This window comes from Ceratotherium simum, chromosome X (assembly GCF_057802395.1).
Source record: "Ceratotherium simum simum isolate JZ-2026a chromosome X, ASM5780239v1, whole genome shotgun sequence".
NCBI classification, from domain to species: domain Eukaryota; kingdom Metazoa; phylum Chordata; class Mammalia; order Perissodactyla; family Rhinocerotidae; genus Ceratotherium; species Ceratotherium simum.
Genome location: NC_141940.1, coordinates 37,873,069 through 37,897,337, shown reverse-complemented (window position 1 = coordinate 37,897,337; position 24,269 = coordinate 37,873,069). Strand labels below are relative to the sequence as shown.

General features: G+C 46.0%; 1 protein-coding gene across 4 annotated transcripts in view; it reads left to right on the top strand.

The window, feature by feature from the left end:
* TMEM164 (transmembrane protein 164) overlaps positions 1–23,878 on the top strand; it is a 171,760-nt gene extending 147,882 nt beyond the window's left edge. For all 4 annotated transcript variants that reach the window (XM_014795321.2, XM_014795320.2, XM_014795319.2 and 1 more), the window contains 2 exons: positions 17,544–17,644; positions 19,351–23,878. In XM_014795321.2, coding sequence (XP_014650807.1) covers positions 17,544–17,644; positions 19,351–19,557 — 308 coding nt within the window. In that variant the 3' untranslated portion in view covers positions 19,558–23,878. The remainder of the gene's footprint in view (positions 1–17,543; positions 17,645–19,350) is intronic.
* Positions 23,879–24,269: the final 391 nt, after the last annotated feature.

Below are 24,269 nucleotides of genomic sequence, written 5' to 3'. Positions count from 1 at the left end.
AAATGAGGTGGTCTCATTTAAAGGGAAGGCCTCACTGAGAATGTAACATTTGAGTGGAGGCTTGCAGGCGACGGGGTGAGCCATTGGCTATCTAGGGGAAGAATATGCCAAGCAGAGGAAAAAACAAGTGTGAAGACCCTAAGACAGGAGTGTTTCTAGAATATTCCAGCAACAGCAAGTAGGACAGTATGTCTAGAGCTGTGTGAAGGAGGGGGAAAGTAGTTGGAGATGAGGTCGGAAAGGTGATATAGGTGAGGGGACAGATCATATATAGGGCCTTATAGACCATTGTAAGGACTTGACATTTTATTCTTAGGGAGATGGGAGGCCACTTGGAGGTTTTTGAGCAGAGGACTGACATGATCTGAATTAATTTTTCAGGGGATCACCCAGTTGCTATGCTGAAATTAGACTGTAGGGGGACAAGGATAGAAGTAGGGAAATGTGTAAGTGATGTTTGTAATAATCTAGGAAGGAGTGGCTTGGGCTAGGGTACCAACAGTAGAGGCAGAGAAAAGTCATTGGATTCTGGATACATACTAAAGGTACGGCCAACAGGATTTGTTGATGGGTCACATGTGGGGTGTGAGAGAAAGAGAGGGGTCAAGGATGACTGGAGAGTTTTTGATGTGAGTAACTTAGATGAATGACCATTTATTGAGATAAGGAAGACTAGGAGAAGGGGTTTTGTGCTTGTTTATTGCTCTTTTTGGGGAGCTGGGGGGAGGAAGTGCTCTTTCAGTTACCTGTTGTATACCAAACATCCCCAAAACTTAGTAGCTTAAAACAGTGACTTATTATTTTTCACAATTGTATAGATTGACTGGGTCATTCTTTGCTATGGACTGATGTTTGTGTCCCTCCCCAGATTCAAGTCCTAACCCCTAATGCGATGGTATTTGGAGATGGGGCCTTTGGGAGGTAATTAGGGTTGGATGAGGTCATGAGAGTGGGGCCCTCAGGGTGGGATTAGTGCGCTTATAAAAAGGGACCAGAGAGCTCTCTAGGCCCTTCCACCATGTGAGGACACAGCAAAAAGATGGCTGTGTGTGAAGCAGGGAGTGGGCTCTCACCAGACACAGAATCTGCCAGTGCCTTGGTCTTGGACCTCCTAGCCTCCAGAACTGTGAGAAAATAAATTTCTTTTGTTTATAAGCCAGCTAGACTATGGTATTTTTGTCATAGCAGCCCAAACAGACTAAGACATTTTTCTATTTGTCCTGCCTGGGCTCGACTGGTATGGCTGGGCCTCTCTATGCACATGGCCTTTCATGGCATGGGAGTCTCAGGGCAGTGTTCCAAAAGGGCAAGCCCCAGTGCACAAGTGCTTATCAAGCCTCTGATTACATCTTTTTTGATGATGTCACATTGGCCAAAGCAAGTTACATGGCTGAGCCAGGTGGGCCACATGGCCAAATCAGTGTGGGAGAGGAATACATAAGGGTGTGGATACTGGGATTCACTGGGTGTCCTGATTCACTGGGAGCCAGTACTGTAATGATCTACCATAGGAGTCAAGTTCAGAAGTCGGGTTTAAGAGTGAAATGCCCACTTAGCTAGCCAAGTGCAGATATGGAGTAGGCTGTGAGCTATGTGGGCCTGGAGTTCAAGGCAGAGGTCCAGGCTGAGATATAAATGTTGGAGTCATCAGCACACAGATCATATTAAAGCCATGAGATTAGTTGAAATCACCTATGGAATTAAAATGTAGAGAGAAGAGAAAAGCTCTGTTCTGCAGCTTGATCCTCTCCATCGTTTAGAGATCAGGGAGATGAGGGAGAACCAGTAAAGGAGACTGAGAAGAAGCAGGCTATGAGGCGAGAGGAAAACTAAGAGAGCAGTATCCCAGAAACCAAGTGAAGAATGTTTCAAGAATGAAAGGGTATGTAAGATGAAGCCTGAGAATTGACCATTGGATTTAGCAATGCAAAGGTTATTTGTGACCTTGATGGGAGCTGTCTTGGTGGAGTGGGGCGTGGGGAGGTAGGAGCAGAAGCTTGAGGGGGTTAAGAGAGAATGGGAAGAGAGGAATTGTAGACAGGGAGTATAGACAAGTGCTGTCCAATAAAAGTATGTGAACCGCATGTGTAATTTCAAATGTTTTAGTAGTCACACTAAAAAAAAGGTAAAAGAAACAGGTGAAATTAATTTTAATAATATGTCATATCTTATTTAACCCAGTATATCTAAAATATTATCATTCCAATATAATCAATATAAAATTATTACCAAGATATTTTGCATCCTGTGAAATCTAGTGTGTGTTTTATAATAACAGCTCATCTCAATTCAAACTAGCCACATCTCAAGTGCTCAATAGCCACACATGACCAGTAGCTACCATATTGGACAGTACAGGTACAGACAATTCTTTCAAGGAGTTTTGCTATAAAGGGGAGCAGAGGAATGAGATGGTTGAGGAGGAAGTGAAGTTGAGTGTTTGTTTGTTTTAGAATGGGAGCTGTTACAGTATGTTTAGTTTGTATGCTAATGAGAATACTACGGTAGAGAAGAAGAAATTGTTGATGTAAGAGAAAGAGGAAACATTTGCAGGAGTGATAGTGAGTAGGTGAGAGGGGACGGGATCTGTTTACAAATGGGAAGGCTGGCCTTGGCTAGGATCCTCAGCAGTTCATCCATGGTAACAGGGGTGAAGGCAGAGCATATTAGGCATTGATGCAGACAGGAGGTTAGATGTCATCATGAGAGCTTCTGGAAAGTTTTTGTCTGATTCTGTTTTTCTCAGTGAAATAGGAAGCAAGGTCATCATCTGAGAGTGAGGATGGGATAGAAGTATTGAAGATCTGAGAAGAGAGGAAAAAATATTAAATTGTGGCCTGAGAGAGTGAATGAACTGGGAAAGTGTAGTATGATTGCCTGGCAACATGAAGGATGCACTTGAGGTTTGTGATCATGAATTGAAGTGAGAACAGTCAGCACTATTGTTTTTCTCCAGCCACGTTCAACTGCGTAGGTACAGGTGAGGAGGAGGAGATTGGGATTTAACCAGGGCTGGGTTTTTGTCAAGATGAGTGTGATAATGAGAGGCGCAGTGGAGTCAAAGGTGTATGCCAGGGAGAATTAGAATGATGGCCCGTGGAGTTTAAGGAGGGAAGAGGGAGCCGTGAGGGACAGCAAAAAGATGGTAGGACCAATGGATCGCAGATTCTGGTGGGGTCAAAGAAGTGTTGGGGTCAGGGTTAGAGGGAGTAAGCTGGAAAGATAGAAGTGGTGGTTGAAGAGGGAAAGCTTGACTTATGGAGGGGCTGCAGATATTCATAATTATAAGGTCTCATGCATGACCATGAGAATGAGTAGTGGAGGTGTGATGAGGACAAGATCACTGAGGAGAAGAGGTCAAGGAACTGAGAGGCCAGGATACTGGAAGGTTCATCTAGACATATGTTAAAATTATCAAGAAATATGACAGGAATGGTTTTGGAGAGAGTGGTACTGAGCCAAGTACTAATATTCTCAAGGGATATTGAGGGCCGTGACCCATACGTTTGTAGACAACTGTAAAAGGGAAGGGTAGTGGGTGGTACAGTATGGTGGTTGTGGGATTTTAGGGAGAAAGGAGGGCCAGTGGTCTGGAAACAGCAATGCAAAGAAAGAAGGTACCTACTCTACCTACATGGGCCAAAGGAGAAAAACCAGTGACTACTTTAGAGGGCTAGAGATGAAGCATGCTCCTCATGGGGAGAGGTAGGTTGGGTAAGAGCAAAAGGGTGAAGGGGACATTCAGAGAAGTGATTGAAATATTGGGAATTTGGCTAATGATTTCTCTGTGACTTTGCATATCCTGTTCCCTTTTCCTGAAATTCCTTTCCTTACCTTGTGCCCCTGGAAAACTTTCTTCGTCTTTTACCACCCAGCTCCTGCATCACTACTTTCCTGAAATTGCTATAGGAAAGATCACCAGTGACCAGCATGTTGCCGAACCCAGTAGAAGTATTTGTCTTTACTTTACTGTACCTCTGTAGAGAAGTGTGTTCCCAGTGGAATTTTCTATGATGATGGGAATCTTCTATTTCTGCACTGTCCAATATGATAGCCACTAGCCACAGTGGTTATTGAGCACTTGAAATGTGACTGGTGTGACTGAGGAACCAAATTTCTAATTTTATTTAATTTTGATTCATTTAAATGTAAATGGCCACATGTGGCTAGTGGCAACCTTTAATCTTGTCTTCAGTCCTGCCTTCTTATGGATCCTCGTACAATCATAAGTTGCTTAGCGACGGGGATACATTCTAAGAAATGTATCATTAGGTGATTTCATCGTCATGTGAACATCACAGAGTGTACTTACGCAGACCTACATGGTATAGCCTACTACACACCCAGGCTATATGGTACTAACCTTATGGACCACCGTCATGTATGTGGTCTGGCATTGGCCATAACGTTGTTAGTTGGCACATGACTGCATTGCTGTTTCCAAGGCTCTGTCCTTGGTCCTTTAATCTCATTCTGTGGACTCTTCCTCATTGATCTTATCCATACCCCAAGCTCTGTCGCCGGGCCATCTGCCTCTCCTGAGCTCTAGACCTGGACATCCACAGCCTACTGGAGATGTCCACTTGGATATCCTATAGGCATTCAGTGTCAGCGTGCTCCAACCTGAACTCTTCTCTCCCCTAAATCAAATCCTCTCACTTACTGAAGTCATAGACCTATGACTTCTATCATAGACCTATCTAGGAGTCACCCTAGATTCTCCTTTGTGTCCGACAAATGGCCACGTAATCTACATCTCTGCAGCAGTGTCTGAACCAGTCTTCAGTCTTGTCCCTCTCCAATCCATTGTCCACACTACTGCCAGAGCAGTCTAGCCAGCTGAAACATAAATCTGACCATGCACTCCCCTGTTTAAAACCTCTCAATGGCTTCTCATTGTGTATAGGATAAAGGTCAAGTTCCTCAGCATGGCAAACAAGGCACTTCATGACCTGACCCCCCTTGCCTGTCTCTCCAGCTTCATCTCCTGATACATGTCCCTTCCCACTTTATGCTCCAGTGACACAGACCTGCTGGTGATTCATGCAAACAGCATGCTGTTTCACGCCTTCGCACCTTACCTCAGACTGTACCCACTGCCCGGAATGTCCTTTCCTTCCTTCAGGCTCCTTCCCTAACTCACGTCAGCAGTCATCTTCTCCAACTACCCTTCCCCAGTGTCCTGGTTACTTACTGCACTTACCTTATTACACCATCTCATCGTTCACTTGTAAGCTTCAGTGCAGTTCTCAAGGGCAGGGGCTGTCTTTGCCTCCTTATCCCCACTGCCTAGCATGGGGCCTGGTGTCCAGGGTGCACTCAGTCAATGCTGAATGAATTGTAGAAGTGAATGAGTTGAAGGGAGCAGGAAGATTGGCGAATGGGATGCCACCCCGCCCAGTCTCATCTCTTTGGTGTATGTCCTTCCTGGGTGGGATTATAGGATGAGAGAAAGGGCCCTTGGGAGGCCTCCAGGGATCAGTCTTTGCTGCTGGTGGTGCAATTGACTTCTTCCTTGGCACTCAAAAAGCTTCCTTCTGGCAGAAATCAATTTCAGAAAAAGCTATTACCTTGGTTTCCCCTTACCTTTAGAGCTGAAATGCTTCTACTCTCCTGAGATAGAAGATGCTAGCAGAAAATGTCACGTTTTTCCTTAAAGTAGAAAGAAAAGTTTTATTGTGTTTAATTTTTCTGAAAGTGCTTAAGTTTCTATTGTCCTTTAGAAGAAAACTGGTTTTTCACTGGGATTATCCCAAGGGCCACGTCCAGGTACAAAGAAAAAAGAATGATATGTGTCTGCATACAATTGGCATATATCTATGTAGACTGGATTATCTATTCCAAGAGTGCTTTCTTTTTTCTTTTATTTTTCAAAGAAATTGAATTTTTGATCATCTTTGCAATGAAAAGAACCAACAACAGTGAAAAGGCAGTGGAAACCACAGTCAGAGTCCTCCTTCATAGAGAAGATCACCTCTTTACAAGATTCCCTGTCTTCTTCCAGTCTTTTCTGAGATTTTGGATGGCTGTGGTGCCATGATAAAAATAACAGCTGCCATCTGTGTGCCAGGCTTGCTGCTGTATTTACTTCTTATTCCACTCAGCAGCCCCGAGAGGTAGATGTTACCTCCAGTCTACATCCAGGAAAATGGGCTTAGAGGGGCAGCACAATTTGCCCAAGGTCACCCCTATAGGCAGTGGCAGAGGCAGGATTCAAACCCAAGGCTGTCGGACCCCAAGGCCTGTCTTTTAAACCACTGAGCTGCATTTCCATGATCCCCATACTCTTAGTGTTCTGTCTTCTACACTTGCCATTACTAGCCAGGGACTTTTTCACACAGATGCATAGTTTGTCTGGTTGTCATTTGAATGGCAGTGGACTGTTGTACAATATTGAGGTACCAGAGTTTATTTATCTCCCCATTTGGTTTGTTCCCAGTTTCTCAGTATTCTAGGTAGTGCAGGTCTAAGTATCTTTGTGCAAATAAGGGCAGTTTATTGGGTTTTTTAAGTATTCGATGGTAGTCCCCAAAGTAGTATTGTTAAGCCAAAGGGTTATAGTTTTATGATTCTCCGGAAAGTCTGTGCCATTCATTCGCCCATGCAGTGATTATTTTTTGAGTACCTACGGTTACCAGGTGCTGGAGGTGAATAGGTGATTCAGAAATGGCCCCTCCATCAGAGAACTAACACGCTGGTGTGGGGCAGATGACGCAACACAGAATGAATGGTACTAAAGTGGGGGTTTTGGCAAGAGGCAGTGAGAGCCCTGAGAAACATGACCCCTGGCAGTGTCTTGGTCTTCCTTTTCCTCCATATAATAGGGCAGGGTGGGGTCAGGGGCTTTAGGGCAGGGCAGGCGAGGGCTGCCCAGTCATTGAGGCCTTGTCCCAGAATTCCCCCAGGTCTATGCCTGGGCTGCCTCCTGGCTGATGACACTTCCCCCTCCCGTCATCCCTTTCCTGCAGCCACTCCCAACCCATGGGGCCTGTCACTACTGCCCAGCTGCACTAGGGGGAGCCAAGCAGAGGATGGAGGGAAGAGACACCTGCGGACAATGGCTCAGGGCTTGGGGAGTGGCATGAGCGCCAGCCTCAGCACCTGTCAGTCTCCAGGTCCCCTCTTCTTCCCCTTTATGTCCCCAGCAGCCAGGGTGACAACACGCTGCCCAGTTCCCACTCATTCAGCAGACAGGAAGGTGCACAACATATAAGCGCATAGTTCAGTGCCTCTTCACAAACCAAGCACTGTGCTAGATGCTAGGAACATGGAGACAGGTCCCACCCGGCCCTCGTCCCTGGAGCGCTCTCATCTAGACAGGTAGACAGACAAGGAAAGAGACGGTACAACTTGGTGTCATGGAGGTCTGGACAAGTGGCAACAGGGACACTGAGCAGTGAGTCCCCTGGCAGTGTGTGAGAGCTCAGTGCTCTGCTATTATGACTTTGGCTGTGGCACTGCCCATCTCCCAGCCTCAGTTTCTCCATTTGTAAAATGGAAGGATGAGTTCAATGCCCTCAAAGGGCCGTCTGACTCAGATGTGCTGTGAGCCTCCCTCTTGTTCAGGGAGCAGGCCTGAGCTTCTCCCCGAGAAGACCCACCTGGTTTCAGTCACCTCATCTTGCTCCTCTTTTCCCCTCCACACTCTCCACCCCCAGACCCCCATTGGTGTTCCTTGGTGTTCTGCCTCCGGCCTTCTTCTTCTCTCGGTGTACATATGCTCCTGTGACTTCAGTTACCGTTATGTGTTGATGACACCTACATCTGGATGTTCACCCTTGTCCTCTTCACTGAGTCTGTGACTCATATAATAATAAAAATAATCAGCATTTGTTAAATCCCAGATATGGCACTACAGTCAGGACTTAAATTATTTCATCTCATCTATCCAACAACCTTGTGAAGTAAGCAGCGACACCCTATTTTATAGATGAGTGAAACTGAGTACAAGAGATATTGAGGCTTTGCCCAAGGCCCTAAAGTTGATAAGTGACAAGAGCCAGGATTTGAAAACCTGTATCTGCTGGGTTCCAGTGCCCACATGGTCACCCATCACACCATATTTCCCAGAGTGCATCCAGCCACCTAAGAGACATTTCCACTTGAATATTCCACAGACACCTCAATTTTAACATGTCTAAAATAGCCTCATCATTTTCCTACCTTCTGCCCCAATCTGCCTTTTCCTGTCTTCTCTATCGCAATAAATGGCACCATCAACCCAATGATGCCCAAGCTAGAAACCGGGGAATCTTCCTAGATCCTCCATCACCCTTCCTCCCCAACATCCAGTCTTCCACCACGTCCTGGTGAATTTTTCCTCCACTGTTCTCCAGCCCCACTGCTGTTATCTTCAAAAGCCATCCATCCTCTTCCCTCTTTAGAGTCCCACAGCAGTCTCTTTATCAGTCTCCCTGCCTCGACTCTCTCTGCTCCAGTCCGTCCCCCGCACACTGGCCAGGGTGATCTTTCTCAAGAACATGTCTGATCACATAGCTTTCCTGCTTCAAACCTTCCACTGCTTTCTGTGGCTCTGTAGCAGACCTTAAAGCTGGTCACCCATGGGCTGAAACCCATTCAAGAAGACATGTTTTGTTTGGTCTGTTGAATATTCTTAAAACATTTCAAATTATTTGCCAACATTTAAAAATCAGGAAATTCCACACGAAAGTTCATATTTCCGGCTTCTCTCGCAAAAGTGATAAAACTGGCAACTCTGGGCCCGTGTTCCTGCAGGGCAGTGGTTGGATGGAGCTGAGCGGTAGTTGCCCTCTTTAGAAGGGGCATGGGCTTTCCAGTTGTCCAGTCTCCTGAATCCCTAATGTCTCTTAGTCTCTGGCCACTCCCCTGCTCCCAATTACCTGCCTGAGACTTGAGGCATTTGGGCTCATGACCCTGCAGCACAGGATGAAGCCAAAGCTCTCAGCATGGCTGCTAAGGTCCTATGTGGCCCAGCTTGGAGCAGACCAGCTTTGCCAAACTCTGAGTTTTTTTTTTTTTTTAATTTTTTGTTTATTGCAGTAACATTGGTTTATGACATTGTAAAAATTTCAGGTGTACATCATTGTACTTCTGTTTCTGCATAGATTACATCATGTTCACCACCAAAATACTAATTACAACCCATCACCACACACATGTACCGAATTATCCCTTTCACCCTCCTCCCTCCCCTCTTCCCCTCTGGTAACCACCAATCCAATCTCTGTCTCTATGTGTTTGTTTATTGTTGTTATTATCTACTACTTAATGAGTGAGATCATGCAGTATTTGACCTTCTCCCTCTGACTTATTTCACTTTGCATTATACCCTCAATGCCCATCCATGTTGTCACAAATGGCTGGATTTCATTGTTTCTTATGGTCAAGTAGTATTCCATTGTGTATATATACCACATCTTCTTTATCCATTCGTCCCTTGACGGGCACTTAGGTTGCTTCCAAGTCTTGGCTATTGTGAATAACGCTACAATGAACACACAGGGGTGCATGTACCTTTAGAAATTGGTGTTTTCAAGTTCTTTGGATAAATACCCAACAGTGGAATAGCTGGATCATATGGTAGTTCTATCCCTGATTTTTTGAGGAATCTCCATACTGTTTTCCATAGTGGCTGCACCAGTTTGCACTCCCACCAGCAGTGTATGAGAGTTCCCTTCTCTCCACATCCTCTCCAACACATGTTGTTTCCTGTCTTGTTAATTATAGCCATTCTGACGGGCGTGAGGTGATATCTCATTGTAGTTTTGATTTGCATTTCCCTGATAGTTAGTGATTTTGAACATCTTTTCATGTGTCTGTTGGCCATCTGTATATCTTCTTTGGAGAAATGTCTGTTCAGGTCTTTTGCCCAGTTTTTAATTGGGTTGGTAGTTTTTTTGTTGTTGAGATGCATGAGTTCTTTATATATTTTGGAGATTAAGCCCTTATCAAAAGTATGGTTTGCAAATATCTTCTCCCAATTGTTAGGTTGTCTTTTCATTTTGTTGATGGTTTCCTTTGCTGTGCAGAAGCTTTTTAGTTTGATGTAGTTCCATTTGTTTATTTTTTCTATTGTTTCTCTTCCCGGTCAGACGTGGTGTTTGAAAAGATGTTGCTAAGACCTATGTCAGAGAGCGTACTGTCTATGTTTTCTTCTAGAAGTTTCACAGTTTCAGGTCTTACATTCAAGTCTTTAATCCATTTGGAGTTAATTTTTGTGTATAGTGTATGGTAAGGGTCTACTTTCATTGTTTTGCATGTGGCTATCCAGTTTTCCCAACAGCATTTGTTGAAGAGACTTTCTTTTCCCCATTGTATGTTCTTGGCTCCTTTGTCAAAGATTAGCTGTCCATAGATGTGTGGGTTTATTTCTGTGCTTTCGATTCTATTCCATTGATCTGTGTGTCTGTTTTTGTGCCAGTACCATGCTGTTTTGGTTACTATAGCTTTGTAGTATATTTTGAAATCAGGGAGTGTGATACCTCCAGCTTTGTTCTTTTTTCTCAGGATTCCTTTAGCTATTCGGGGTCTTTTGTTGTTCCATATAAATTTCAGGATTCTTTGTTCTATTTCTGTGAAAAATGTTGTTGGGACTTTGATAGGGATTGCATTGAATCTATAGATGGCTTTAGGAAGTATGGACCTCTTAACTATGTTAATTCTTCCAATCCAAGAGCACGGAATATCTTTCCATTTCTTTGTGTCTTCTTCAATTTCTTTCAGAAATGTTTTATAGTTTTCGGTGTACAGATCTTTCACCTCTTTGGTTAAGTTTATTCCTAGGTATTTTATTCTTTTTGTTGCAATTGTAAATGGGATGGTATTCTTAATTTCTCTTTCTGCTTCTTCGTTGTTAGTGTACAGAAATGCAACTGATTTTTGTATGTTGATTTTGTATCCTGCAACTTTACCATATTCGTTTATTACTTCTAAAAGTTTTCTGGTGGATTCTTTAGGGTTTTCTATATATAAAATCATGTCATCTGCAAATAGTGACAGTTTCACTTCTTCCTTTCCAATTTGGATCCCTTTTATTTCTTTCTGTTTCCTGATTGCTCTGGCTAGGACTTCCAGTACTATGTTAAATAGGAGTGGTGACAGTGGGCATCCTTGTCTGGTTCCTGTTCTTAGAGGGATGGCTTTCAGTTTTTCACCATTGAGGATGATATTAGCTGTGGGTTTCTCATGTATGGTCTTTATTATGTTGAGATACTTTCCTTCTATGCCCATTTTATTCAGAGTTTTTATCATAAATGGATGCTGTATCTTGTCAAATGCTTTCTCTGCATCTATTGAGATGATCATGTGATTTTTATTCTTCATTTTATTAATGTGGTGTATTACGTTGATTGATTTGCGAATGTTAAACCATCCCTGCATCCCTGGAATAAATCCCACTTGATCATGGTGTATAATCTTTTTAACATATTGTTGTATGCGATTTGCTAGTATTTTGTGGAGGATTTTTGCATCAATGTTCATCAGTGATATTGGCCTGTAATTTTCTTTTTTTGTGTTGTCCTTGTCTGGTTTTGGTATCAGGGTAATGTCAGCTTCGTAGAATGAGTTAGGGAGCTTCCCCCCCTCCTCAATTTTTTGGAAGAGTTTGAGAAGGATAGGTATTAAGTCTTCTTTGAATGTTTGGTAGAATTCACCAGGGAAGCCGTCTGGTCCTGGACTTTTATTTTTGGGGAGGTTTGTGATTACTGTTTCGATCTCCTTACTGGTGATTGGTCTATTCAAATTCTCTACTTCTTCGTGATCCAGTTTTGGAAGGTTGTCTGATTCTAAGAATTTAAGCATTTCTTCCAGATTTTCGAATTGGTTGGCATATATCTTTTCATAGTATTCTCTCATAATCTTTTGTATTTCCAAGGTGTCTGTTGTAACCTCTCCTCTTTCATTTCTGATTTTACTTATTTGTGCCTTCTCTCTTTTTTTCTTGGTGAGTCTAGCTAAAGATTTGTCAATTTTGTTGATCTTTTCAAAGAACCAGCTCTTGGTTTTATTAATTTTTTCTATTGTTTTTTTGGTCTCTATTTCATTCATTTCTGCTCTGATTTTTATTATTTCCCTTCTTCTACTGATTTGGGGCTTGGTTTGTTCTTCTTTTTCCAGTTCCTTTAGGTGCGTTGTTAGATTGTTTATTTGAGATTTTTCTTGTTTGTTGAGATAGGGCTGTATCGCTATAAACTTCCCTCTTAGAACTGCTTTTGCTGTATCCCATAAATTCTGGCATGTCGTATTTTAATTTTCATTTGTCTCCAGGTATTTTTTGATTTCTTCGTTAACCCAGTCATTGTTCAGTAGCATTTTGTTTAATCTCCACGTATTTGTGGCTTTTCTGATTTTCTTCCTATAGTTGATTTCTAGTTTCATACCGTTGTGGTCAGAAAAGATTCTTGGTATTATTTCAATCTTCTTAAATTTATGGAGACTGGTTTTGTGGCCTAATATGTGATCAATCGTGGAGAATGTTCCATGTGCATTTGAAAAGAATGTGTATTCTTCGGTTTTTGCTTTTTTTTTTTTTTTTTTTTTTTTTTTTTTTTTTTTTTAAAGATTTTATTTATTTTATTTTTTCCCCCCAAAGCCCCAGTGGATAGTTGTATGTCGTAGCTGCACATCCTTCTAGTTGCTGTATGTGGGACTCGGCCTCAGGATGAACGGAGAAGTGGTGCCTCGATGCGCACCCGGGATCCGAACCCGGGCCACCAGCATCGCAGCGCGCGCACTTAACCACCAAGCCACAGGGCCGGCCCTCTTCGGTTTTTGGATGGCATGCTCTGTATATATCTACTAGGTCCATCTGTTCTAGTGTGTCATTTAAGGCCAATGTTTCCTTATTGATCTTCTGTTTGGGTGATCTATCCGTTGGTGTAAGTGGAGTGTTAAAGTCCCCTACTATTATTGTGTTACTGTCTATTTCTGTTTTTATGTCTGTTAATAATTGCTTTATATATTTAGGTGCACCTACATTGGGTGCGTAGATATTTACAAGTGTTATATCCTCTTGTTGGATTGTTCCCTTGATCATTATGTAACACCCTTCTTTGTGTCTTTTTACAGTTTTTGTTTTAAAGTCTATTTTGTCTGATATGAGTACTGCTACCCCAGCTTTCTTTTCATTGCCATTTGCGTGGAGTATCTTTTTCCATCCCTTCACTTTCGGTTTGTGAGTGTCTTTAGGTCTGAAGTGTGTCTCTTGTATGCAGCATATATATGGGTCTTGTTTTTTTATCCAGTCAGCCACCCTATGCCTTTTAACTGGAGCATTTAGTCTATTGACGTTTAAAGTAGCTATTGATAAGTATGTACTTACTGCCATTTTTTAACTTTTTTTTCTCAGTGTTTTAGTAGTCCTTCTCTGTTCCTTTCTTCTTCTATACAGAATTGATGGTCACTTTAGTTTGACCTCTGTCTGAAAGCTGTACTCTTAACTCCCCTCCTCCCTCCTTTTATGTTTTTGATATCATATCTAACCTCTTTTATGTGTATTTGTATCGGCTACGTTCTAATCATGGAAATAGATAATTTTTCCTATTTGTGGTCTTATCTTTTCCCCTTAAATCAGTCCATTTAACATTTCTTGTAGCACTGGTTTCTTGGTGACAAACTCCTTTAATTTTTGCTTATCTGGGAAAATTTTGATCTCTCCTTCCGTTTTGAATGATAACCTTGCTGGGTAGAGTATTCTTGGCTGTAAGTTTTTTCCTTTTAGCACTTTAAATATATCATGCCATTCTCTTCTAGCCTGTAAGGTTTCTGCTGAGAAGTCAGCTGATAGCTTTATGGGGTTTCCTTTGTATGTAACTTGACATTCTCTTGCAGCTTTTAGGATTCTCTCTTTATCTTTAATTCTGGACATTTTGATTATGATGTGTCTTGGTGTGGGCCTCTTTGGGTTTACCTTGTTTGGGGCTCTCTGTGATTCCTGTACCTGGATGTCTGTTTCCTTCCTTAGGTTAGGGAAGTTTTCATCTATTATTTCTTGAAATAGATTCTCTGCCCCCTTGTCTCGCTCTTCTCCTTCCGGGACACATATAACATGGATGTTAGTGCACTTGATGTTGTCCCAGAGGTCCCTTAGACTGTCCTCACTCTTTTTAATTCTTTTCTCTTTTACCTGTTCAGCTTGGGTAATTTCTTCTAGTCTTTCTTCCAGCTCACAGATCCATTCTTCTTTATCCTCTACTCTGCTTTTGAGGCCCTCTAATGAATTTTTCATTTCCAGTATTGTATTCTTCATTTCTGATTGGTTCTTTTTTATATCTTCCATTTCTTTGTTGACGTTCTCACTGAGTTCATCTATTCTTCTCCCCAGATCAGTGAGCATCCTTAACACTCTTAGTTTGAACTCTCTGTTGGGTAGGTTGCTCATTTCTGTTTCACTTAGTTCCTTTTCTGGGGTTTTGTCCTGTTCCCTTACTTGGAATGTATTCTTTTGCCTCCTCATTTTGCCTCTTTCCCTGTGCTTGTGTCTACGTATTAGGTAGGTCAGCTACGTCTCCTGCTCTTGGATAGGTGACCTTATGTAAGTGATGCCTTAGGAGGCTTCCAGTGTGCTTCCATCAGTTTTCAGTCTTCCAGGAGTGACCCCTATGTGGGCTACGTGTGTCCTTCTGTTGTGGCCTAGTGTGTCCTTCTGTTGTGGCCTAGTGTGTCCTTCTGTTGTGGCCTGTTTGCTCTCACTGTAGGCTCCCAGGGAGGGTGAGTTATGCTCCTGGCCAGCTGTTGTAATGCTCAGCTGCTTGTAGTTGTTGTGGGCCCTTCAGTCTCTTTATCAGGTGTGGGGAGCCCCAGCACAGTTGGCTGCAAGTTCTAATACCACATTTGTGTTGCAGTATTTCTTTTAAGTGAGTAGGCCCCCAGCGTGGCAGGTTGTTAGTCTCAGGGCCTTACAATTGCTGTAAGCCTCTAGCCTATTAGGTCTCTTGTCAGTTCTCTGAGGATTGCAGCTGGGTGGGGCTGGCCTCAGGCACAGGAGCACCCAATCGTTTCAGGCTTTGGAAGGTGGGGCAAACCTCCTATGTGGGTCTTTGAGAAGCACAAGTCTTCTGCAGCTGACAAACCCTGCCACCCACAGGTCCACACACACAGTCAACACAGTCCTGCCCCGTGTGAGTGCCCCGACCTCCCCAAGCAGACCCAGTCTCTCCATGGCAGGAGCCCCACACACTCCGCCACCGCCCCACACTCTCCACCCACTCCTTGTGCACGCCCTGCCCTGCTCAATTCGGCTCAGTTGCCAGGCTGCAGAGAATCCAGTCACCAATCTATGCAGGCCCACAAGTTGCCTGAGGGCTTGTTGTTGGGTGGGGCCAGTCTCTAGGGTGGGCTGCCTGCCCTGGCTGAGCTGGATTAAATTGGTGCTCTAGCAGGTGGGGCAGACCCTGGGCTAGGAGGCCTCAGGGAGAACTCCAATGGCGTCTGTGTCAGCACGCCCACACTGGGCCACAACAATGGCCGCCGCCAATGTCCCAGTCCCTGGAGAGGTCTCACCCCTCACCGAGATGCCTATTAGGTGAGTCTCTTTTCACCATAGCACCGTGCACCTTTCTTTCTGGTGATTTTAGGATGCTTTCTGAAACGGGTGAGTTTGTGCGCGGGCCCTTTAAGAGCCAGTTTTAGTTTCTTTGTGAACCGGGTTTCTGGGGGTGCTCCCCAGTGTTTTAGTAGCAGGCAAAGTCAGATATTATGCCGCTGGTGTCGATTGTGCTGGGTCCACAAAATGCCCACAGCGGGGGCGCTCCCCGGCTCAGGACCCCGTGCCTCCAGGGAGGCTGCATACCTGTGCGCTGCTCCCGGCGGCCGCGAAGCTGGCGGCTTGTGAAGGCGGCGTTTTTCTCTCCGGAAGGGAGTCTCTGCCTCTTCTGCCTCAGTTAGGATTGTTCGTTGTTGCAGGAGTTCCTCTTATGCAGTTTTCAGTTCTGTCTCAGGGATAATTTTTCCACAAGTAGTTGTAAATTGGCTGTGTCCACGGGAGGAGGTGAGTTCCGAGTCTGCTTACGCCGCCATCTTGACTCCGCCTCCGCCAACCTCTGAGTCTTACTCCTGCTCACTACCCATCACATTCTCCCCTGCAGCCCCAACTCTTACCCGTAGTTCTCTGAATTGCCTTGCTCTCATTCATGTCTGCCTTAATGTAGGCTGCTGCTCTGGAATGCCTAGGCCCGTCCTTAAGTTCCATTTGTCCTTCAGGCTTCTGCTCTGTGTCCCCTTCACCAAGAAGCAGTCTTTGTTCCCACACCTTCCCCGCCAAGCTGAGTTCTGTCCGCCCATAATATGTGGCACAGACCTCAGTCATCACACCCATCATAGTGGGCTCTAATTGCTGCCTTGCTTGTCTGCCTCCCCCACCAGACTGTGAGTCCGAGACTGCAGGGGGCCTGTCTTCTTTATCTTCCTATCCCCAAAGCTTGGCCCAAGGCTTGGAATATAATAGGTGCCTAATAACTGGTGAATGAATGGATGAATCAGTGAAAGACTGACTTGGGAATGTACTACTCCAAGATGTAATGTTGCCACCTACTTGCTTGAGGTGGAGGGTTCCAAGTTCCTTTCATTCTAGAGCACCCCCCTCTAAGTCCCCATTCAGAGTGACACCCACAACATCCTATAAGCCATACCCCACTCTGCAAGCTCTGGAATACATCCAAGTCTACTGGGATGGTAGTTCCTAGTGACGATAGAGGGAAAATATATTATTCTTGCAGTTCCAGGGGGAGGGAGTTGTCTAACAGTTGGGAAATGGCACAACTATTGGATATAGCATATTCTTTAGTTATTTGAATGATAATAATCTGGCAATGATAGCATCTAACACACACTGAACACTTAAGTTGTACCAGATCCCGTAGTAAGACCTCTCAATATATTATTTCCTTTACTCCTCACAGCAACTCTAAGAAGTAGGTAGGACTATTATCCCCGTTTTACAGAAAAATAAACTGAGATTCAGGGAGTTTAAACAACTTTTCCAACGTCACAAAGCCAGTAGCTGGTAGAATCCAGATTTGAAACCAAATCGGTCTGACATCACAGTTAACATTCTCAACCACCACGCCTTACTTCCTCATGACATTTCTCTTTAGAAACATGAGGGAATGATTAAAATAAATGTGGAAATGAAGGATATACAATTATATATACCAGGAGATTCCCATTAGTAATTAAAAAGGAAAGGAAAGGAAAGAAACTTCTAAGGCATAGAGAAAACAACCAAGGAGACACACGCATGAGTTAGCCGTGGTTGTATTCGGGTAGTGAAGTGCTGGGGATGTTTTTCCTCTTTTCCTCCATCTTGTTTCTACTTTTAAACATTTTCTAAATTTCCTTTAATAAGCATGTATTACTTTTATAAATAAATAAAAAATCCTCTTTGTAATGTCCCTAGCATCATGTGGCAGAACAGAGGCTGGGAAGGGGCTGATTGGAGTACCCAGCAAAAGAGGGTAATCAGCAAGCGGCAGCTGTGGCCTCACCACCTGTATCCTCATGGGGCAAAGAAGGAGAAGTGGGTCACCAACCTTCCTGTCTCACTATCTCCCCTTTTCCTCCAGGTGCTTACACCCCAGAGCCCCTCAGCAGTTTCCAGTGGGCCCTTCTCTCAACTGGCCTCATGTTCTTTTATCACTTCAGCATCTTGCAGATCCTGGGCCTGGTAAGTTTGGTTCTATCCCCTTCTACCCCTTCTGTTTGGAGTTCTCCATAAATCTTGATAATCCTGGTTGGCGCTGGTATATCGTTTTGTTTTGAAAATACAAGATGCCAAAGGCCAGGACGTCAGATTGTTGTGTCTGCGTTGCTGATTTATGATACACAGCCTTGGCCTCTTCAAAGGGTTTTTTGAATCCTTCAGTAATGACTGTTTCTTTCATCCCTGGGGAGGCAAGGATGCCCTTCACTCATGGCCACTTGGGTTGGAAATGGTGAGCTGCAACTGGAAGATGGTTCACTATGGACCTCATGAGGAGGCAGGACCCTATCCCTGGCCCTGGGCCTGGGGGAGGCTTCTGACCTTGGGTCCATCCTGGGCCTACTCCCAGGCCCTGAGCTCTGTGGCCAGTGGAAGTGCGGTGTCGGGGGACCCCCGTGGCATTCTGGGGTGTTCTGACCTGTCTGGAACATGGATGATGGCTGGACTCAGTAGTTGAGTTATCCAGAGCCCACGATTGCTGAGTGCATGGATGTCTATTGGTGGCAAAGTGAGTAGGAAGAGCTTGGGGCTGGGGCTGGGGGTCAGGAGACCCAAGTTCAAGTCCTGGCTCTGCCACTGCTCTGGGTGAGTCACCTTATCCTCAAGGGCAGAGAGCTCCCCACCCTTCTGTGACATGGTACAAAACCCCCAACCTCCCTGAGAGGTGGTGAGGACTTGTTTTTAACGTGAATGGGCTTGAAGGGCTTTGGAAGGCAGGTGCCGTGGCCGTCCTCAGGGCAGGAGTGGCACGTCTGGTTTTGTGTGCGAGCGGCATTAATGTAGCATTAGCCATGTGGAGCCTTGCAGGACCTAGCAGGACTAGGGCATGTAACCGATGTCACCAGTGCCTTTGTAGAAGCAGTTACTTTGTCTCTCCCACCCTGGTGTTTTGCTCTGCTCTGGTTTGCCTGGGGGGTAGTGTGAGCTCCTTGCCAAGGCGTGAATGCTTCCTGCACTCTAGGGAGGAAGCAGTATGATGATCATACCCCTATTCTCACTGCTCTCCACTGGGACTCCTTGATTCCAGAGGAGTCAGTGTCCTCATGTCACCATACATACCATGCTCAGTCCCACCTCCGGGCCTGGCTTAAGCCAAGCCTCCTACAAGGCAGGCTTTGCTCACTCCATTCCTCACCATGACCCCCATCCATCCCTCATGAGTCCATTCAGGTGCCACTTCCCTCATGAAATCTCTGAGGACTCAGCCCTTATTCTGTACGCTCCTCAGATCTCATGGTGGGGAAAACCCAGTGAGTACCATCTTGTTTGAGGTCAGATGTGGTAGACTGATCACCCCAACTTGATCTGTTGCCAGTTACGTGGAGGCAGGGACCATGCCATTGACTGCTCTTTTATCCCATAACACTTCTCTGAGGACTAGACACATAATAGATGCTTAGGAATGGCAATGGGCTCTGGGCCCAACCAGAAGGCAAGACTGAGCAAAACCAAACAGCTTTTCCACAGGATGGCCTCCTCCATCACCTCCACAGGGCTCTAGCCTTGACCCACTCAGAAAACCTAGGGGAGAGAAATCTCATTATGAACAGGTGGGGATTTGTCAATCCCTCCTTGTCTAGTCCCCCATTAGGTAGAGATGGCTGAACTGGCAGAAGCCAGAGAAAGCCTAAGAATGGCAAACGCTCACTCTACCTCCCTTGTCCCTGCAGGTCACCGAAGTGAATTTGAACAACATGCTGTGTCCGGCCATCTCAGACCCATTCTACGGCCCCTGGTATCGCATCTGGGCCTCGGGACACCAGACTCTCATGACTATGACCCACGGGAAGCTGGTCATCCTGTTCTCATACATGGCTGGGCCCTTGTGTAAATATCTGCTGGATTTGCTCCGGCTTCCAGCCAAGAAAATAGACTGAAGGTGCTTGTGTTTTTTTTTTTTTTTTCTCCCTGAGGAAACAAGTCCTGACTTGACTTGGAGAACACCCAGTTCTTGATGAAATCATGGGAGAGGGCAATAGGATGTTTGATGTATTTCATTTTTCCTCTTCTCTGTCCCTTTCTTCCACCACTCTTCCTTCCCCAGCTCTTCCCACCAGGATGTCTCTTGGAGCCTGGGGTGTAGTGCTGAGGGCTGGATTCTTCCTCCTCCCCTTTGGCTCCTTCTCCCTGCTCCTAGTGGCCTTACATGGGGAGATGGTAGTCAGTGGCTTTCACTCTGCTTGTTGGTGCTTTAACAACAGCTGGTTGAGGAGAAAGGGAACAACAAGCAGTAGTTCTTTTGGCATCGAAGTGTTGAGATTGGGTTGTGTTTCATTTCTCTACTGCCAGGGACCTCCAGGCTGATTGCTAGGTCCCCTCTTGTCTCCAGCACAGCCCCCACTGTAAGGGGACTGAGGCCTTGTTTCTATACCAGCAGCAAGCCTAGAGCCAAGGGATTTCCCAGCTCATGGCCAAAATAGAACTGGCCAGATTCTTCCCACTGGTGTCCCATGACTCAAAGCAAGCAGCCAACCAGCCACTCCCTCCAGGATGCTGCCTGCGGTGGGAGGTGGGGACACTACCCGGCCCTAGGGCTAGATTCCAATGAGGGGATGGAGAGCTGTTGCAGTGGCAATTCCAAAGTGAACAAGGTTCAAATGCCCACAACTAATACTAGGCAGGACCCTGGGTAGATTCTGCCTATGAGAGCTGAGAATGGACCCATATCCCAATCAGAAGTGAGCATAGAAATTAATCAACAGAAGTGGTAACTTGAAAACTGTGATTTGAATCATATGCTCCATTTGAGTTTAATGTTGATAATAGATGCCATTTTAATCTTGAGTGCCCCTTAGATGTTCTCTCTCTCTCTCTTTTTTAAAGGCAGCTTCAGGGAAAGATGAGCTGGAGTTGGGTTTTTTGCTTTTTGGTTTTTGTTTGTTTGCTCATTTGTTTTTGAGTTTGGAGAATCCTTGCATCAGGTCATGTCTCTGGAGGGGCTTCTGTCAATCCATTTTGTGGGTTTCCAGGATATGTCAGCATCCTGGGTTTGGGAAGATACAGATCCTTCCAGTGTTGTTTCCCTAGGGCCAGATGTCATTAGTGCAGCCGGACTCAATGCTTACTTGTTTAGTGTGGGGGGCATCACAGGCTCTCTGCCCTGCCCACCCACAAAGCCCATGTCTAGTTTGAAAGGGAGGTACCAAGGAATCAGGTCCCCATGGGTGGAGGTTCAAGTGCTCCAAAAGGAAGACCTTTTGTTGAAAGACTTGAGCTCACTCATGCATGGACCTCAAAAAGGGAAGCAGTGGCTGAGCATTTGCTGACTCCTTGTTGGCTCTTAGTAAAAACAGATTTGCTTAAGAACAGAAAAGATGGTTCAGTGACTTCCTGAGATGGGCCTCCCCTCTCCCACTCTAGGCAACCCAGTTGCCCTGTGCCAGTTCCAGTATTTCAGGTTTTACTGTATTAGACCTAGATCGAGCTTCAGTGCCTCAGTGGTCACGATTTTAGCAAATGGACATACAGGAAGCAGCAGAATGCAGGAGAGTCTGTCAGAGCAAGGTGACGCCCAGGGAAGCCAGCATGAGAGCCCTTTTGCAGAGGCCTGTTGGCAATGAGGTGATAAATCCCCAGGGCATGGGGGAGCAAGAGGGAGAACACCGAGTGCTCTTACTTCTCATGAGCTCCTCGCGGCATGTAACCTTCATTGTCTGCCCTCTTTGAGAGCTTGGCCAAGTTTTTCTTAGTGCCTCTCACCCTAGGGTTGCCTTCCAGAAGAGGCACCTCTTGAGTGGCTGGATTCGCCCTGCCCACCATCATGCTGCTGCGTGTAGGAATGGCTGATGAGGAAATATGAGGCCTCAATGCCCCTTGTCCTCTTTACAAAAGGAAAGGTTGGAAGGAGGTCATGAGAGGAGCCCCTGGGGGCCTGTCCTGTCCCCTGCCAGAATATGGAGTCTCTGTAGGCAGATGATCCGTACCTCAGCTGGGGGCCAGCAGCCTGGGTGGGGCAGATGCTCAGCTTTGGAGTGACACAGTGACACAGTGACTTCGCAGGCTCTCTCTTCCTCCCTGTCTCTGTGGCATGGCCATTGCCAGTCGGCCCAAGTTTTCCTCACATTGGCATGCCTCTAAAAGCTTGCCTTTGCCCTGGCAACAGCTCAGCGTCCCATTCTGGCTGGCACTTTCTGCTGCTTGGAAGGAAAGAAGAAAGTGAAAGCCATGTGCCTGGCCCTGGGCAGGCCAGAGACAGATGCACCTGTCAGGGGAAGGGGGAAGTGAGGGGGGATGCAGGGTTTCTGGGGGCCAAGTTGGCTCAGAAACATTGGTGGAAGGAACAGAGTGAGCCCAGTCCCCAGGATCTATGGGGAGTCATGGCCTGTGTTTGAGGTATTGGGGAGCAGCAGGCATCTGAAGTGGTCTGTACCTCACTCTTACCTTGGGCCAAGCCCATGTAGAGAGGTGACCTGGCCAGACCCACAGCAGCCTGCCTTGGAGGGTGGCCCCTGTACCAGTAGGCCCAGGCTTACCAGCTCCTCCCCCAGGGCTTTCCTGTCAGTGCCACTGAGGTTCCCCAACCACCTTGGCCAAGTTTCCATATGCCATTTGCCAGCATGTGGGAGCTCAGTGTGTGTCTGAGAGAGTATTTGTAGAAGTGGACAGTTTCTTTTAAAACAGCTTGAGGAAGGGAAAGGAGTGTTCCCTCAAGTGCCCGGGTAGCCTTGGCCGAGGATCTGGGCCAATGAGAATAGTCTGTTCAGCTGGCCAACTTGTAGAGAGATGGTCATGCCTGCTTGCAATGCCTCTCTGCCCCCAGTGTTTGGTTCTGTACACCAAAGATGATCTGGCCCATCTTTTTCCTGGAGGCCCTGTGACGTGTTCCTCTATCAGCTTGCAAGGAAGCCACGGACTCAGTCTCCCCAAGACAATATTCTCTTTCTCCTCGAACTTGTTAGCATTCACAGAAGCTGCTTGCAGGGTGGTTGGGATAAGGGGAGTGCTCGGCGCACTTAACCGTCCAGTACCTCAAGTCTAGCTATCAGATCATCCCTTTTGCCGCAGCCTCCATCAGGGTTTTGCTATTTGTGCTCGTTGAGAATTCAGTGTTTCGTGGAGCGGGCACAGCTCCTCACAGATAGCGAGTTGTCAGCAGGCCTCCGTGCACTGGTGTTGGGCCTGGGCAGCACCCTGGGAGTGAGGTGGGCAGCTCTGGCTGGCAGAAGGCTCTTCCTCCCCCTCGCTTGGCCAGAAAGACTTCTCTGGATTTGTAGACGTTGATCCAGAGTCATCTGTCCTCTTCAGAAGACTGAAAGGGAGGTGGGGGAGGAGAAAGAAGAGCCATGCGTGACACTGCAGGACAAGACGCTGGGGCTGGTTTTGATGAATCAGGAGCAGGCATAAGGGAGGGTGTCCGCAGTCCTTCGCACACTCCTTGGCAGGGCCCCAGACTGGGACGGGGCCTCCCACTGCACGCCCTGCCCTGGCCTGCCCCCTCAGAGGTGGGCAGAGTCCCCGAGAGGGAGTGAGCCTTCCTCTTCTGTATATAGAGTGAGCCAATTCGTGATCAGGAAAACCCAGTCGCTTGTTGTTGCTCTTGTCTGTGACATTTTTGTACACTGGTTTGCCACTTGTGGCACGAAACAAACAAAACAAGTCATTTCAAACAAAGCTGTTGTTTTGGAAACTTGCTTTCTTTCGGTGTCAGTTTTGTATTATATTTTAAAGAATTCTTCATTTATAGTGGTGTTATTATGGTGGAGAGAATAAGATAGTCTCATCTGTAATTACTTCTGTCAGGAAATCGACAAATGCCTTTGTCCCTCTTTCCCCCACCCCACATCCTTCCTCATTCCCAAGGTGGGGTTGCTATGCACTGGGCAGACCCTCCCTGTCAGCCCCCCGCAACGGTGGCTCCCTTTAGAACCAGCCTTTGTAATCCCCCTAAACAGCAGCGGGGTGGGTGTTTTTGCCAAGCTGGTTCTTGGGTGCTCTGTGCCCCTACCAGTTTGCTCATTTCTTGGAGCATTTTGTAACATGTTTTCTCTGTTTTGTAAAACCTTTTGATTGTACTGAAATGATTTCTGCAGTTACCTTTGGAAATAAACTGTCAATAATTTGTGTACTTAGCATTCTGAATTTTAGTCATAGGTGTTTCTGTTGTTGGAAATCCCTGAATGAAAAGGAACCCTCACCATGGGACTTACTGTTAAAATGTTTTCTTCATTTACTGTTATTAAAAGATTTATGAGAACCCAGGAGTCTTGGCCTTGCTTCCCAAAACCCTCTCAGAAGGCCTTCTGCTTTGAAAAGTAGACAAAAGGGGCCGTTGGTCCTCCACACCGTCGAGGGTCACCAAAGGGCAGCTGGCACGCTCAGCACAGCTTTGCCCTGGGAGTCGTGCGGCTGGCTGTGTGGCCTTGAGTTCCCATGCACTGCCTGCTTCTACCAGGGCTGCCGGGGACAGAGAAGGCAACTTGGAAACCAGATGTGTTCAGGCCCACTCATCCCAAGTTTCCTGAGGGCTGGCTCTGTGCCAGCAATGTTCACAGGCCTGTGCCCAGCACAGTTCAGACCGTCCCATGGGGAGAGTGAACAAGATAACAGTCAGACCTGCCTGTCCAAGGCTCCCTGTTGAGCAGCCATGGTG